The sequence below is a fragment of the Tauraco erythrolophus genome, chromosome 9 (assembly GCF_009769465.1).
Source record: "Tauraco erythrolophus isolate bTauEry1 chromosome 9, bTauEry1.pri, whole genome shotgun sequence".
NCBI lineage: Eukaryota > Metazoa > Chordata > Aves > Musophagiformes > Musophagidae > Tauraco > Tauraco erythrolophus.
In genome coordinates, this window is record NC_141473.1 from 6941171 (window position 1) to 6957017 (window position 15847).

Sequence of the window (15847 nt, forward strand, 5' to 3'; positions counted from 1 at the left end):
AAGTTAACGCCCTGCGCAGCTCCGTACTGCGAAATAACACGCTGGTGGTGTTGGTGGCCGCTGCCTGTGCCCGTGGCACCGCCGGGCAGCGACACGCCGGTCTCTTACCGGGCTGTGTCTTTCCCTTACGCCGCGCCTGCCCCGCGGGGGGGGATCCCGGCGCGGCGGCGCCGTGCCCGGGCGGAGCGTGCAGCAGCCGGACCGTCCCCCGGCCGCGCCTTCCGGTGCCGCGGCTCCATGGACGCCAACCTGCGGTTCTGGAGGGCGGAGGGCCAGGTCAGGGGCTGCGGCACCCGGGGGGGCCGGGCGGGACCGCGCGGCTCGGGCGGGCTGCCTCCCTCCGAAATAACGCTGAAGCGTGTCTCCGTCAGTCTTTTTTCCAGAGGTGCCGTCTCTGGGTGGACGTTTTGGATCCGCTGCTGCTCCTGAAGTCCTCCGTGAGTACCGCGAATTAAATCGAGGCCGTGGCGGTGGCACCGGTGGCGCGGGGGGCGGGTGTCGCGCCCGGGCCGCAGGAGGGGGCTCGCCCCCCGCCCTCGGCGCCGGGACGGGCCCCCGGGACGTGCCCGCGGGTGCCAGGACGTGCCCCCGGCTGCCGGGGCTCTGCGGGGCACCGGCGGCTCGGTGCCCCTTCGCTCCTGCTCCTAAACGTGCCTGGTATTAGGAAGATTGCCCATCGACTTTATGAACTTTGACTTTGCCAAGGTGTGAAATACTCTCGTACGAGGCTTCCGAGGAAAAATAAAACACATACATGGCTGTATTTAACGCGGACATACATGGATGCGTTTCTGTACACCATCACCTAAACCGAAGGCGTTTCTCAACACTCCCGTTTCCGTGGTGCTGTTCAGACTGCGGCTGCCGTGCCAACAGCTGAATTAGCCCAATTAAGAATCAGGAAACCCCCAAAGACAAAGAGATGAAGCGAGCAGCTGGGCATGCTGTTCTTAAACACGTCTGCTGTCGCAGCTTCAGGGAGGACAGGTTTGCTGAACTGCACCACAGGCACCCAAAATCTCCGCAGGCTAATCCACATACCCATCCTTGTGGTGCAGCTTAATCCGAAGGTCGTGAAGCTCTTTGATTCTCCTCCAAGTTGGCTGTACTGAAATGAATCCTCCCCTAAGAGGGAGCAGACCTCATTTGTAGGGCCTTTTTATTCCAGAGAATGGTTGTTACAGTTTTAACAATAATTACGAAAAGTGTGACACTACACACATTGTTGGCTGTAAAGTCAGGCATCTAAACCTCAGGAACTGTTCTGTCAGCAAACTTCTGTCAAAGGTGTGTTTTTCTGTTCGTCCACTTCTGTATAGTTTTGTCAGGGGCGACAGAGGAAAAAGCACAACACGTTGTATGGGAGTTGGCTGGCTGATCGATAGGTTAAAGGAATTTTTGTTGATCAACTTTTTCTGAAGGGAAAGCTCCATAAAAGCAAAACACTGTCAAAATGTGTGTGCCTGAGATACTTCCTTGTCACTTGCAGACTTAGTGCGTTGTGTCTGTTCCTCTGTCTCTTTCTATGTGTGTATGTGGCATGAATACACACATCTCTATATATTTACATGTACAAATAATATAATTTAGTAAATGTGCATTATGTATATGTAAATGCAAACGAGAAAATTTTATAGTACATTCAGGGATTTTGAGATTTGGGGTTAGTTCACACCTCCTTGAATTAAAATACAGTTGTTGCAAATAGAGATCTGCCTGTTGAAGAAAAGTCAAATCACCTCATAAATTCTTGTAAGAGGGGCAGTTTTTTGTGTAGACTATGGATAACTACATGAGGTTACAGTTTTATTCTCTTTGTTTAAGGTACAGGCAGGAGCATCTAGGGATGTTGTGACTCACTTCTGGTAATTTTAAAATTCTGGTTTGGAATTTCATTTTAAAATAGTCATCTAGGTGCCTGTGGGGATGTCGGATGCTTGCTTTGGTGGCAAACCTTTGAATTTGCCAGCACACATGGATAACTTTAAGTAAAAGAATAGTGCTCTTGATTGCAGTGAGGTTTTTCATGTGCTTAAAGTTCAGGTGCGTTGGTGTAATGGGTTGAACGATTGATACTTAAAGGGACGAAGGTGGCCTGAATAATCTAAAGGATTTTATGACTGTGAATTAGTTGTGCATTGAGGTGTGTTCTTGCTTGAGTGAAGGACAGGTGCATTAGCTTGACATTCTGGGTTTGTATTAAATGTGTCATATAACTAACGTATTGCACTGTGGAAAATTGAAATATAAGTGTTTTTTTTTTTTCTGATTGGTTTGTTTTTTTTTCTCAAATATAGGATGAAATAAAAAGAAACCGGTTATTATTACAAACCAATGGAAAGACGCCAAGTGAGCCCATACAGAATGATCAGGTATTTTCGAGTGCAGCTTATAGAAAATAGAAGTGTTTTTTTCCATAGCTGAAATAGTTGATACTAGTATAAGATCTAGCAGACAGAATACTGAGATTCAGATACAAGTGACAACACAAGAAAAACTCATTACTACAGAGATTTTTCTAATCTATGAAGCTAGTAGCAATCTCTCTGGATTGCTCCTGACTTTAATGCCAAATTGTAGTATTATCATCCTGAAGAATGCTAAGTTGTGTATCATATAGCTGAGTTTAAAAGATGCTCTCCGATCACTCTAGGAGTCACTGCTCTAAGCTTGTCTGTCCTCAGCTGGGATGATGTAAGTAGGGGATAAGTATGCAGAATCCTTAATGAGCTCATTTTGAATCTTGGATGTTGCATCACCATACAGAGGGCAGGCTGGTTCGGTTTCACATCTCATAAAACGAGCAGTAGAAGTACTTGGTGGGAAACCTACTCACAGAATTGCTGGGAAGTAGTGCTGAACCCTGGCTTTGTTAGGAGGAGTCTTTCTTTTGACTCAGTGTGGGCTCTGCTCTCCCCATGCGGCATTCAGTACCTTGCGTGTCAAAGTCTGAAAGGAGAAATAAAAACTTCATGATTCCAGAAAAGCTAAAGTCTTAACATAAGTGTTTAGGCTTTTAGCCATATTTAAATTGTTTGGTTTGGTTTTTTTTCTTTTTTTTATATACCTACTAGCTTAACTTTTTAAAATTAACTTTCTGCTCTGCCATGGCGTGTGCTTTGATGTTGTCACACAGCACATGGGATGTAAATTATATTCAACAAAGAGAAATATGTGGACAGGAATTTTAGGGAAAAAATAATTAAAGAGGTGTATACGTATATAGCACTCCATGTAAAAGTAAGTTATTGGGAAAAAAGATATAATCAATTTAGAAAGAAGATTTTACCCAGTGTCTTCTGAAACTTGATTACTAACCTAATTTTCAAATTATTTAGACAAAACAAGCCTTCCTGCTAAGCCTGGTAAGTTTACAAAATATTTAGAATTTTTTTTTCTTTCTTATTCAAGTATGACAAAGGTAGTCTAATTTGCCTTTTTTTTCTTTTTTTTTCAAGTCCAGCGTACATCCTGATACAGGCGAGATAATTCCTCTTTTGTTTAGGCCTCCAGGTGAGTTCCCTTAAGAGAAGTTTTGTGTATGTGACTGAAGCATCAAAGGAGAACAGCTTATAGGAAATAGCCACTGTGATACTACAGGGATACTCTTCTCCGTATAGAAAAGCAAGCAGACTCTTACTTCTGTCAGTTACGTTGTCATATCTGTTGAAGATTTATCTGTTTATTCCTACGGTCCTCTTAAGGAATTTTTCCCACAGTTTATCTGCCTACCTAAGTGGAAATAGTCTGACCCGTCTGTTTCTTGTCACTGCAGAATGAGTTTCCAAATCTCTCCGCATGTGAAACAGTCTACTGTAAGCTACATTTTCGCTTGATGGATGTGGCTATTGTATAAATTTACTTGCTGTGGTGGCAGATAAAGTCTGCTTGGGGTGATGTTTAGGGAGCCAAGACAGCACAGGGTTGTTAATCAGATATGACCATACTTAGGCTATTTACTCATTATCTCATATAACCGCTCACAGCTGTGGCAGCCTTTGTTACCACCTATCTTTTTTTGAATAGAGAGTTGAAATTCTGCTCAAAACTCAGTTATATAGTTTCCAAGTTGCCACGTTGAGTGGCGTTCACAAGGGTTCCTTCTGGCTACAAGCTGTGACCAGGTATTCTGGATTCTTGAAAGAGGAATGAGAGACAAAGATTAGAATTGAAGTCCCTATGGAGAGGGTGGGTTTTTTGTGGGCTAGTGTTTTACTTAGAGCTGAAACTAGAGGGGGGAAGCTAGGGGACTTTTCTGCTCAAAATCTAGACTCACAGCAGTTATTTTTACTGAAATTCTTTCTTTTTAGCTTTCCTGCCCGTATCTCTTCCTTTGGTGAGTAATCATGAAAGATGCTACTTTACTGCATGGCTTACATTTTTCCAAAGCCAGAGGTTGGAGGGAGGGAATAGAAGGTTTTAGGCAGCTTAGTTATATTTTCAGCACAAGCGTTTTAAAAGACATCTGGTTTATGTGAAGTGCTGAGTAACCTAGAAATCAAGCCCTTAAGGAATCTCGTTGGAAGTCCAGACCCGTTAGCTACCCTCCTTCAGCAGTATTCAAAGAGATTGTTCATGCGTGAAGGTCAGCTTTCTGATGCAAGGTGAAATTCACTCAGCATTGAGAGCAAGGCCTGGTTTTGGTCTATTTAACCTCAAAAAACTGGAACTGCAGGACGAAGGAGTCAGACCCTTAACGTTCTGTGTTTCAGACCCAGGATATGAATTTTTTCTTTTGTGGATTGTGCATTTGCAAGTAAGAAATGGTGGTGTCGAAAAATTACAAAAGATGTAACAATTTACTCTTGTTACAGTGCTCAAAAATTGCACCATTTTGTTTCATAAAATGTATAGCTGTAATTAAATGCACATTTATTCATTTAGATGTGTTTGCCTTTCGTTTTCACACATGAGTATACATACTGAGATATGTCATTCCGTGTAAAGATTACAGCATGAATTTACATAGCCCTACTAGAAAGTGTAATGGAAGTCTTGACGGCTGTTAAATTCATCAAGAACAGTAATAGAATTAACAGAAATATTTCTTTTTTTATGTTTACAGCTTAATGCTTTCATAGAGGTGGTTAGATTCAGTGCTGGCATTAATAATGATGGTAGTTGATCCACTAATACTGAATTAATTACTGATCCTCCTCTGAGGCTTTGGACAATATTTGCCTTATCTTGATTGACTCTGTTCTCTGAGAGCGCGACACACCTTGAGCTTGGTAGGTCAGACCTCAAGAAATGCTGTGGTTTATTAAAACTGATATTCTTATTCACTGTCTGAATTTGAGGAGTTGGGAATTAATCCCGGAAATCTTTGATCTTAGATCAGTCAGGTCTAGTATTTATGTCACCGTTAGTCAAAACAATCTGTCGCTTTCTCATTCACTTTTTTAATTACATTTTTGTTATCTTGGTTATTTTATTTGCCTCTAAGCTTCACAGGTACAAATGCATTTTTTTATTTTGGGTAAGAAAGCATCTTGCCCAAATATTCTTGCAGGCAGTGTTTTAATCACTGTGTCTCTGTAGTTTATATTGGATAGAAAAAGTCAGTACGTCACATCCGTGCAAGAAAGTGTGTTAGCCTAGAATCAGGGCAAATGGCTTTGGGTGCTGACTGGGGCCTTTGACACTGCTGCAAATAGTAACACAGCAGTTCTCTTCGTGCTCCAGCTCCCCACTGCTCACCAAAAACTTCTGGACTCATCAAAACTAATTTTCTTGTGGGGTTTTCCTCTTAGGTTGTTATTACATCTCTTCAGCTCCGGGCAAAGCCAACTTTTTTTTGTCAGGTAATTACCTCTTTCTTTCTACATTTACAAGTCTTCTAGTCTCAATCTCAAATTCATTTTTGCTTATAATCTCTCCTTTCTGCAGTTTGCGTTTCACGCATACACCACAGGATTCGCCCTGTTAAATGGAAATGGTACCACGAAGGCTGAAGTATGTGTCAATTTTTATTTCTTAAATCATCTCAATTGTACAAGACCATTTTGAACATGGTTTACAAGTGTTTTACAAATGTACCTTTGTATGTTCCTTCTGTCCTTCTTAGGAGTACTCGCTTCAAGAAAAGCAGATCCTGTACGGCTTGGGAGCCATTTCCTATGCAGCATGTATCGGGGTATGTATTTGCTCAATTATTGTTTTCCTAATAAGCTCTCCTGAGAAGGAGTAGGTGCTGAGAATAATCATGCTGCCAGATAACCTTCAGGATTGTTCTTTAATGCTCTACTCTGATGTCTTGCTCCAAAACAGTTGGGAATAAGAATTCCTGATCATCTGTCAGCCAATACCTTGCTTGGCTTCCTCTGATGCTTCCTCTTCTGAACTTTTCTTTATTATTTTGCAAGCATAGCAAATGAGTGGTGAGAGAAAATAGCTAGGGTTTGCAAACACAGGGTAACTCACTGGATTGCTGTAGCCGATTTTTAATGTGGTGCTGGGAAGAGATCTGTCTCGCTGTAAATAAGTGGTGAAATCTGCAGGCATCTATACTGGATAGAGTTAGCTCAGATGCCAGAAGCAGCATAGCCATGAAAATACTGCACTGAATGTGGGCTAATTAGCCTTCCAGGAGGGCTAGGTAGCCAAGGTAGCTACCTCTGTGCCGTTCTGGAATAGGAATTTGTAGTTTCCAGAGTTTGCTACATCAGAATGAGCTCTGGTATCCTCATGACACTCATTGCAAGTGTAGATGCCCCTGTAATGCACTTCCACACTCTCTACACTAAGCAGTAATTTTTATAAGCCTTCTGGCAGAAAAATACAGCTGTTCCTGCTTTTGTTAGATGGACTTTCACCTCTGTCTATTCGGTAAAAAGTTGGGCCAGCAGTGCTGAGGACTTTACAAAGGTCTGAGAAGGCAGCTGTGCCTGCGGGTGAGTGTGGGAGTTCTTCCCCTTTGTACTCCAAGGAGACTCTGAGCTGTAGCTGGTGTCCTGGCCATTTATTCCTAAATGAAACATTCTGCAAGTGCATTATGGGAACATAGAAACTGCAAAGAAATCAGGAACAAATGCATAAGTGCACCAGGTGTCCTGTTTGAGGGAGAAAGCAGTACGTGACACAAGGTGGTTGGACAGATGTCCAAGGAATATTAGTCAGAGGTAATTGTTTTCCTTTTTCTGTCTTTGTAGTCATACTGCTATTGTCCTTTACATAATAATGTTTAATGCTTTTTTAATCATAATATTTTGTGTTCTTATCTAAAAGAGTGATTACAAATACCTTGGGTAGCTAGAGCACGTGTATTTTGTTGGAATGTTAAACCAAGGCATTTGTTTATAGATAGTAACTAGGTACTAAATCACAGATTTATTTTCCTAACCTGTTGCACATACTGAAACGCTGCACATTTTTTTTAATAGAAGGTGCCTGTTTCCTCTCAATGCCTTAGGCTTTTCCTCTTGTCTTCATGGATCGATACACATCCAAGAGTTCATTAACGCAACTAGTCACCAAAAAACTTCTACCTGCTCCTATTCTTGGTGAGTGTAAAGAAACTGTATGTCATGCAGCTCTTCTGAGGGCCGTTTGCTGCCCCCATCTGATTGTTGAATTTTCTTGCCTTTGCACAGATGTGGTCTTAACTGTTTCCTGGCCTTTTTCTGACTGCCTTTGCTGGGTACTGTCCTTTCTGTGTGAGTTAATGCTCACTGATTGATGTAGCTGAACTCTATTTGATTCCTGCTGGTTTTTAGTTCTAGAACTGCAGAGCACTTTTCTGACGTTTGTGTGCATGACATGCAACTCTTTCTCCAAAGACATCCAGAGATGTGGTCAGCGTTTTTCTTTGGCGTGCACATTATATCTGAAACCATCAGGACTGCCAGGACAGGCCAGGAGGGCAGTAGCACTGGAACTGGCATGACCTGGTGTGGCACATTAGCGACACCAGAGTGCGACATAGCTCTAGGTGTGCACTGGCATACTTCCTTACTCAGGTTGGGGCTGCTGCCAGCTATGTAACTGCTGACAGTGTAGAAAGTGAGAGTTGTTACAACAGTGTATTAATAACTTTGCAAGGTAGTGGGATTCAGTTCATCACTGAAACAGCTCTACTGACATGGTGAAGTTGCACCAGGACAAGTTTAACTATTCGGTGTCATTAACTGTTTTTCCAATAGCGTTAATAAAATTTTTGGCCTTTCCTAAGGGGAAACTGGTAAAATTAAAACAAATGTCATCTCCTCTGTTCCAAGTTTTATGTGAGATGGCTACCCAGATCTTTCTGAGGATCTGCATAAAATCTTTCTGACTTGTTTCTCTTGGAGCAGGTGTTAAAATGTGCTTCTGTTTTCTTAAATGTAGAGAGAAACTTGAGCGTAATTGAGTCATATTAGTCCAGCATTTTAGAAGTGCCATCTGTTACGGTGAAGTCTTTATTGAACAGCCCTGCCAAAAACTAATAAAAAGAGAAATCTACTATTTAAAACAAGGTCAATTTGCCAGACTATGCCCTGTTATGCCTAGACCCTGGTCTAGAAAGGAGAAACCAGCTAAATGACTAACTCCCATTTGGTATGGCCCTTATAAGGGCCAGTGGTTTAGGCTTGTGTTTTCAGTGTCTGCCTGTGGGATGGATGTTTTCAGGTGCCTTTTAAAGCTGGACCTGGAGGAAACTGAAACATTCTCATCTAGAATCCAGCAGAAGCACTACCACTTGTGACTGAGACACACTGCTGAGCAGAGAAATGCCATAATGGAACATGGTAGAGCCTTACTTCAAGTCTGTTCCCCTTGGAGTCTTTTTTTCTGTGCTGGATTTTGCACTGACCAGTACAAAACCTATCCACAACACAAATCCCTCCCCTTAAGAACAAAGTACTCTTGGTTTGAGCTGGGTGGCAGCTATTGAAAGCTCTGAGTCCATAATGATAAAGCACCTTTTAGGATTGGGGCCTTAAAATCTCACTTAAGCTTCTGAAACAAAAATTAAGATCCCAAGTAGATTTTTATGGGGTAATCTCTTCTTAAGCTGCCAGTGTATTCAGTTATGAACTGTTGAACGGGAAATGCAAAATGCACATAATTATGAATGTTTCTATTGAGATAGTCCTTTTGGATGTTTTAAAGCAAAATCCTCTTCAACTCTGCAGGCTTGATGAGTGCATTTACTGTGGCGGTGGTGAGAAGCCCAGAGTTCGAGAATGGAATTGAAGTGATGGACAGGAATGGCAAGGTTGTAGGACTGTCACAGAAGGCTGGTGAGAAGGTAGGCAAGGGAGTGGAGGCCTCTCTTGACTTTCCTTTTATTCCCTGCTAAGGGTTGAATGTGATGTTGAGAGTATATGGATATATTGAGATTAGGAATCCCGGATCAGGTGCTGAATCTTTGGGTAGGCTTGGACTAGGTGTCTGGAACCAGGTTCAACAACCTTTGTGTCTTCAGGAGCTGGCAGCCTCCCCAGCCCAGTATCCTGAGTGCCAGAGCTGAGCCACAGAGACACTAGCATAGACATTTCTGCTTTCCCTGGTCACCTCAGAAGGAAACAAGACTCTTGGTCCTTGATGAGACACCTCAGAGAAAAGCCATGTATTGTACATATCACATGCATCTTCTATAGAGAGAATATTATGTTTAAAGGCTGTGTCTGCCAAAGGGTAATGCCCTGATCTACAGTGTGCTAGTGCATTTTATTCTCGGGCTCCAGTTGCTGGCTCTGTATTTGCTCCCTGCCTTGTTCATCAACATCCACTGTAAAGCCTAGCACAGGACCTAGAGCAAGGAGTCATAATTTATGTGCTGTCAGTGACTCTGCTGCTGTGCAGAGGGGAGGAAACAACTAGATGACCATAAAGATTTGTAAACAGCTGGAGAGAGAACTTCAGATCTGACATAGGATAGTTAGGGTGCCCAGAAGGCATAACCAGTTGGAAAGAGTTCAGCACACCTTAAAAAAAAAAAAAAAAAAAAAGGGAAAACAGGGAAAACTCAATATGTCATCAGTAGTATTACTTCCCTTTTAAGGAATTTCGTAGTCACAAGTGAGGTATTTGCCACTTCTAGGAGTTTAGTTTCCATTTAAGAAAGAATTCCTCTAACAAATGTTTTTATTCCTCATTAACCTGTTGCTTGAATCTCCAGAGTATTAGACAAAAAGGTGCTCACAGAAGCATGTGGTATTTGAAGCTGCGCAGAGCACTGCTTTAACATTTCTTTTTCTCTCTCCCTGGAGGCCGTTAGGGAAACAGCATTGTCAAGAGCAGTCTTGTTTGGGACAACATTCTTCCTGCCAGCTGCGCTCACTTACTTTGTGGAAAGGTAGGAGGTACTGCAAAAGGGCTGGGGGTGCCTGGTCAATGTGTATTCTGGATTTGGTCTGGCTGTTACCACTTGCCAATTTATTCTTGGGTTTGCAGTATTACTTGCCTTGGTAGAAGTGATTATTTGGGAAGTTTCTGTTGAGATACTGTGATTAATTCAGATAAGTAAGTGAATCTGGTTATGTCTGCATCCATGCTTGGAGGGTTTGCAGGAGGTTGTGTAAAGTGATGAGGATTTCCTCCCTTCTCCCATGCAGGAAACTCTCCTGACAGGCTGTTTTCCAGCACGTAGGTTCCCCAGCTGTGATTTGAGTCTGAGTGTCTGGTGTCAAGGTTGCTCGCAGCACTTAGCTTCGATTTGTTATTTCTGAAGAGATAATATGGCACTTGGGATCCAGTTTTAGTTGCAAATTCAACTTCCAAACAGCTTTCCATATGTTGCAAAACATTTTCTTGCTTTTGCAACATTTAGAAACCCTATATCATAAGAACAATTAATTGTATGGTGTATCAGAGAATTCTTAGCCTGCCCTGAACTTTTGGTAGGGATCACCTACTATCTATGTAAATAGTACATGTAATTTGGTATTGCCTAAATCAATTCCTTATCCTCTTTGTTAGTTTAAGGGACTCCTGTTATCAGAAGACATAAATGCACATGTAAGATAACATTTTAAAAATATGTCGAGTAATAAATTTTTGTGCAAGGCAAAGTAGGACTGCCAAGAGGAAGTAAATCTGAAAGGAAAGAGGGTAGTGCAACCAAAAGCTTAGTGAAAAGACTAAGACACTTTAAAACATTAATGCACCTTCTCTTCTTTTGTCATTTTGATCTTGCAGTTTATTTTCTTAATCTTGTATTGACAATCTGGACCTGAAAAGTGCTGTAGCTAAATAAAAAACCAAGGAAAAGAATAGTTTAATTAATATAATAATATTATAATCTACATATAATCTATAATAAATAGAAAAGTTAGGAGTACAAACATAGGAAATAAAGTAAGGAAACATCTTTAGGATTCAGGAGCCTAGGTTATTACTAACTTCGGTGCAATTTCAACCACTAAAACAGTAGCTAATGCTCTTTGTCTCTCACTGTTAGATTATTTTTTGAGCCCAGACTGACATACTTACCTTTTCAATGTCTTGGACAGAGCAAAATTTGCAAAAACTCCACGTGCTTTGGCTTCAGTGAGAATGTTTGCGATCACGTCAGTACTGGCAGGGATGCTGCCAGTGTCCCTTAGTATGTTCCCGCAGTGTGGGGAGGTAAGTCATTTCATAGGAATTGATTCAGGATTATTGTTACATTAAATGGTCATTCTGTAACTATGGCCAGCAGTCTTAAGGCCACATAGAAAAAAAGCAGTAGGATTAATGTGGTTGTGCATCTAAAATGGAGCAGCAGAGAGGCTGCTTGTGAAGGCCCATGTACTAAGCAGAGGCTTTTCAATGCAGATTTATCAGATTTTCACAACAGTCTGGAGCACGCAAGGTCAGGAGAGCTGTCTTAAACACTAAAAACAAGGCTCTTCTAGCATTGTTTTAGTCTTGCTGGAGAAAAGGAAGGATGTAGAGGAGAACTTCTTCTTTCATGCAAAGCCAGCATGAGTTCATCAGAGAGGTAAACCAATTCACACGCGATGTCTCTTCACCCTGCCTTGCTGAATTCTGAGTGTAATCTGCTCCCTGGGCAAGTGTGCCTTTCTGGCAGGTTTCAAATGGAGGATGCAGCCTTGGACCTTGGGCTTTGAAGAAGGCTGAGTGAAAGAGGAACTCAAGGTTCCTTTCAGAGTTTGTTTCCCTTGCTAGCACTGTGTGAATATTCTCAGAAAATCAGAGATGGGGCTCTTGCAGTTTTCAGTGATTTCTTTTATCTGCCTGAACTTTCTGGCATCGTAATCTCTTTTCTTTGAATTTCTTAATCTCTTATGGCAACGAGGGTAAATCAAACATAAATGAAGGGACTCTACTGAGAGTATGGCTGGTTGGTTCCCTTTGAGCTTCCCCATTGCTCAGCGCACAGCAGAAGTTCTCCTGGGTGAGTCACCCAAATATAGTGAAAGGAGATGTCACTAATGCTCTGTTTAGCTCTCAGGAGTACCTCTAATTTTAAATAAAACATGTTTATTCGCTTATGTGTGCACGTCTAGAAAATGTCAGAGAAGTAAAAAAAAAAAAGTGCCCCCAAACCAAAAAAACTCCCGCAAACCCCTAAAGAACCCCAAATCCCATGCAGACTTGCTTTTGAATACAGTATTTCAATTTGTGCAAAGTTCAGTGCAGTAAAGAGGACTTAACTTATGCTTACCAAGATATGGTGGTATTGATTCCCTTTTTCTATACATTTCAGATCAAACGAGCAGACCTTGAACCGGAAATTCTGTCAGCTACAGAAGAAACGGAGTTATTCTACAATAGAGGAATTTAGAGATTGGCTTTAATATATAAAGGTGTGCTCTGATCGAAGTGAATTCTGAATGCATCAACAAATTCAATTAGCATCCATGACTGATGGAACCGTGAATTTATGATTTGGTGTACAATGGTGTGGTCTGGAAAGAGGCAGACTTTGTAAGGCCCAGCCTACAGGCAGACATGTACACGTAACTTAATGCTGTAAATTATGTTTGTACCAGAAAGCAGCGTCACACAGCGTTTGCCACAAACTGTGTTCTGTACCTTTCCTCGTGTGATCGATTTCTTAATTAAAAGACTGAATACAAAAGTTCGTTCTGCTGTTGCTGCAGCTTTTGACGTGCTGCTTTCCAGGAACTCAGCTGGTAAAGGCATTAACAGCAGTAGTCCTTTGGGTAAAGTCAAGCTGGTTCTTCTCAGAATATTTACTTTTCATGTTTCTTTGTATTTATTAACTCATTTCAAGGAAGAGACATGAGTGAGGTAGCCCTTACAGTGATATTAGACTAAGCAACCTTGACAGAAGTGTAATCTTGTTTAAATTTAGCTGTTTAAGAATCAGGAAGTGGGTATCAAACTTGGCTACAAAGTGAATCCTGGCTTTCTCGACATCCTTGAAGGAGTTGTGAGGCCTGATACTTCTTGAGCTTTAGAACTTGGTTTTTTACACTGAAGCTACTGGGAAATCCTGTGGCTTTCTGGCCTTGTGGTAGACAATGAGGAATCCTCACTTTTGCAGGTTGATGGTGTTTATCCAAACAAAAAAGCTGTCCTCTGAGGTATGGCATACGGGTGGGCCTGTTGGTTGGTGAGATGATACGTTTTGTTGATCATATGAAATTATTCAGGGGACCAGGGCTGTATGTGAAGAACTGCAGAAGAAGCTTACAACATTGGATGTAAAAACAGGAGAAGTAAGAAACAGGTAAGTGAAAAGTAATGAGCTTGGCAAAGGGGATAATCCAGCTTCATGCCTGGGCAGAGAGCTGACTTAACACAAGGAGTGGAATTAGGGGTAGTCACAGAGGACTCAACATGTAGTTGAACTTTTAAGTTCTTACCAAAGGGCATTACTGATACTAAAAGATTACATGAATTTAAGAGGAGAACTGGCATTTCCATCAAGGGAATCCATTGAAGAATACTGAATTCGTGGAAACCATACCAGCAGAAGTTCAGAAGCTCCGTACTACAGGAGAGTGGAAGAGGTAAAGAGGTTACTTGCCTGCTCTCGCTCTCTCCTTGTGTCTGCTTTTGGTGGCCATTGAGATATGATGTTTGGCTGAATAGATCTTTGGTCTGGCCCAGTACAGCTGCTTTCACATGGTTTGCTGACCTGCCACAAAATCAAGATCAGACCTTCTCCTGGGGGAACAAGGTAGTAAGAAGCTCCACAACTGTGGTAGGAGACCCTGTGGTTGTGGTAACTGTAGGTGGGGGTCACAGGAGAGATGGCTCTAAGATCACTGAAGATATTATGTGAGGTGCTGCTAAGGCTGTGTGTGACAAGGATAAATATGCTCTAAATGTAATAATCACTTCCACAGAAATCATTTTACAAGTACAGCCTCCAACATTTGCCATAATTGAACTTCATTAGAGTGCAATACACAGGTCACCGCTATCCTGTTGCTGGTGGATTGGATTTCTTTTCACAATGTGAGGGAACCAATGGTTTCCCAGTTCCACTCCATCCCTGCAGGAAGACAGCAGCATAGGGCAAAGGAAGGAAAAATAGCAGGCCTGGTCTCTTGCGGGAGAACAGTTCCTGCTGTGCTTTTAGCACTGAACAAAAGCAGGAAGTAGGGGGTTGAGTTTGGTTTCTCGTGTGAGTTCTCCCTTTTTTGAGCCTTCCCCTAACAACTTACTGCAGGAAAGGGTCAGACATGGCAAGAAGACTGGGGAGTAGCAGCTCATCCTAAGGACCTGTAACTTGAGGGGACCATGCTGTAAAGCTGTTTTGGGAAGACAGTATGGACGCTGTCTGTAAGTTGCCAAACCTCAGTGACAGAGTTGCACTACTCCACTGGAGGACTGTAGTGAATTTTTAAAGGTAAAGGATCATTTACACCTACTGAACTCCTCAACAGGGATCACTCAAGCCTTGCCCTTGTGAGGCATCTTCTTAAGTAGATAGTAAAATCCCGTCAAGATCAACAACATAAAAGCAATTGTACTGTGTCAGACCAAAGGTCTGCCTAGCCAAATGGCATCTCCAACAGCAGTTGAAATGAGACACTGGAAGAAAAGATCACATCAGGCTCGGCTCTCCCTCATCTGGGAGGATAGTAGGGAGAAGGAGATTTGCCCTGCTCTTTTTCCTTAGATACCACAGGGTTAGGTGGAAGAGGCTTATAGTCTCAGCCTGCCTCTCTCAATTAAGTGTTTGTCATCTTCCAAATCTTTAATAACAGTGGCATAGTGAACATCCTACTGTTAAATTCTCTAAACCCCTGTTTCTCCATTAATCCTATTTCAATAACATACCAAAGGCAAACTCAATGGTGTCTAATCCAACTCCCAGTAAACATTAATTGGCACTACAGTGAAGACCCACAGCAGCCCCCACTCCTTTTTCTAATATAAGAATGGCTAAAGTAAACACTAGTTACATGAACCACAGCAGGAGCAAGGGAAAAACAAACAAACAAACAACAAAAAGCCAACAGTAGAGCAAAGCCAACAAATTGAAGATAACACATTTGTGAACTTTGTATTGTCATGGTAACTAGACAAGCTATAAATTCTCTGGCACCACACTTGGGCGTTTTAAGCAAATTGATGTCATTACAACTGTGAGTAAGGCTTATGGAATAGGTCTGGTGATAGTGTCTGTTATTACAGCTGCCCATTATCAAACTCCACTAGCTTCTTACTGAGTACTCGAGTTGAAATTTGCCATATTAAACACAGCCCCCTCAGGGTTATTAAATATCTCTTTCCTTTCCCCCATTCTCAGAAATGTTTCTATTTCCCTAACCAGAATTTTCCAGAAGAGGGAGGCAGGCTTGGGTGATTCAGCCGCTTCCTGAATCAGGGCAAGGAGAATATGTTGCTGAAAAGGCCCTGGCATCCTTGTTCTTGAAATAAAGTCATTACGAGACTAGAACTGCCAGGACCAGATGTCTGGTGGTCTAGAGGTGTAAGT

At 42.1% G+C, this 15847-nt stretch overlaps 1 protein-coding gene across 1 annotated transcript; it reads left to right on the plus strand.

Moving 5' to 3' along the window:
* The first annotated feature begins 225 nt into the window (after window positions 1-225).
* SFXN4 (sideroflexin 4) lies at window positions 226-12997 on the plus strand. The gene is made up of 14 exons (XM_086616656.1): window positions 226-276; window positions 372-437; window positions 2298-2372; window positions 3339-3365; window positions 3459-3513; window positions 4311-4336; window positions 5754-5804; window positions 5890-5955; window positions 6068-6136; window positions 7412-7502; window positions 9114-9229; window positions 10194-10279; window positions 11436-11550; window positions 12635-12997. Exons 1-14 carry the CDS (start codon window positions 238-240, stop codon window positions 12710-12712), a joined length of 960 nt encoding a protein of 319 aa, XP_086472782.1. The 5' UTR covers window positions 226-237; the 3' UTR covers window positions 12713-12997.
* The last annotated feature ends 2850 nt before the right edge of the window (window positions 12998-15847 follow it).

What these genes read in the sequence shown, in the direction of transcription:
- SFXN4 (XM_086616656.1), top strand. Translation starts at nt 238, where the DNA reads ATGGACGCCAACCTGCGGTTCTGGAGGGCGGAGGGCCAG. An exon ending in AAGCCTTCCTGCTAAGCCTG is followed by an intron (nt 3,366 to 3,458) that starts GTAAGTTTACAA and finishes TTTTTTTTCAAG; the next exon opens with TCCAGCGTACATCCTGATAC. An exon ending in CTCACTTACTTTGTGGAAAG is followed by an intron (nt 10,280 to 11,435) that starts GTAGGAGGTACT and finishes TGTCTTGGACAG; the next exon opens with AGCAAAATTTGCAAAAACTC.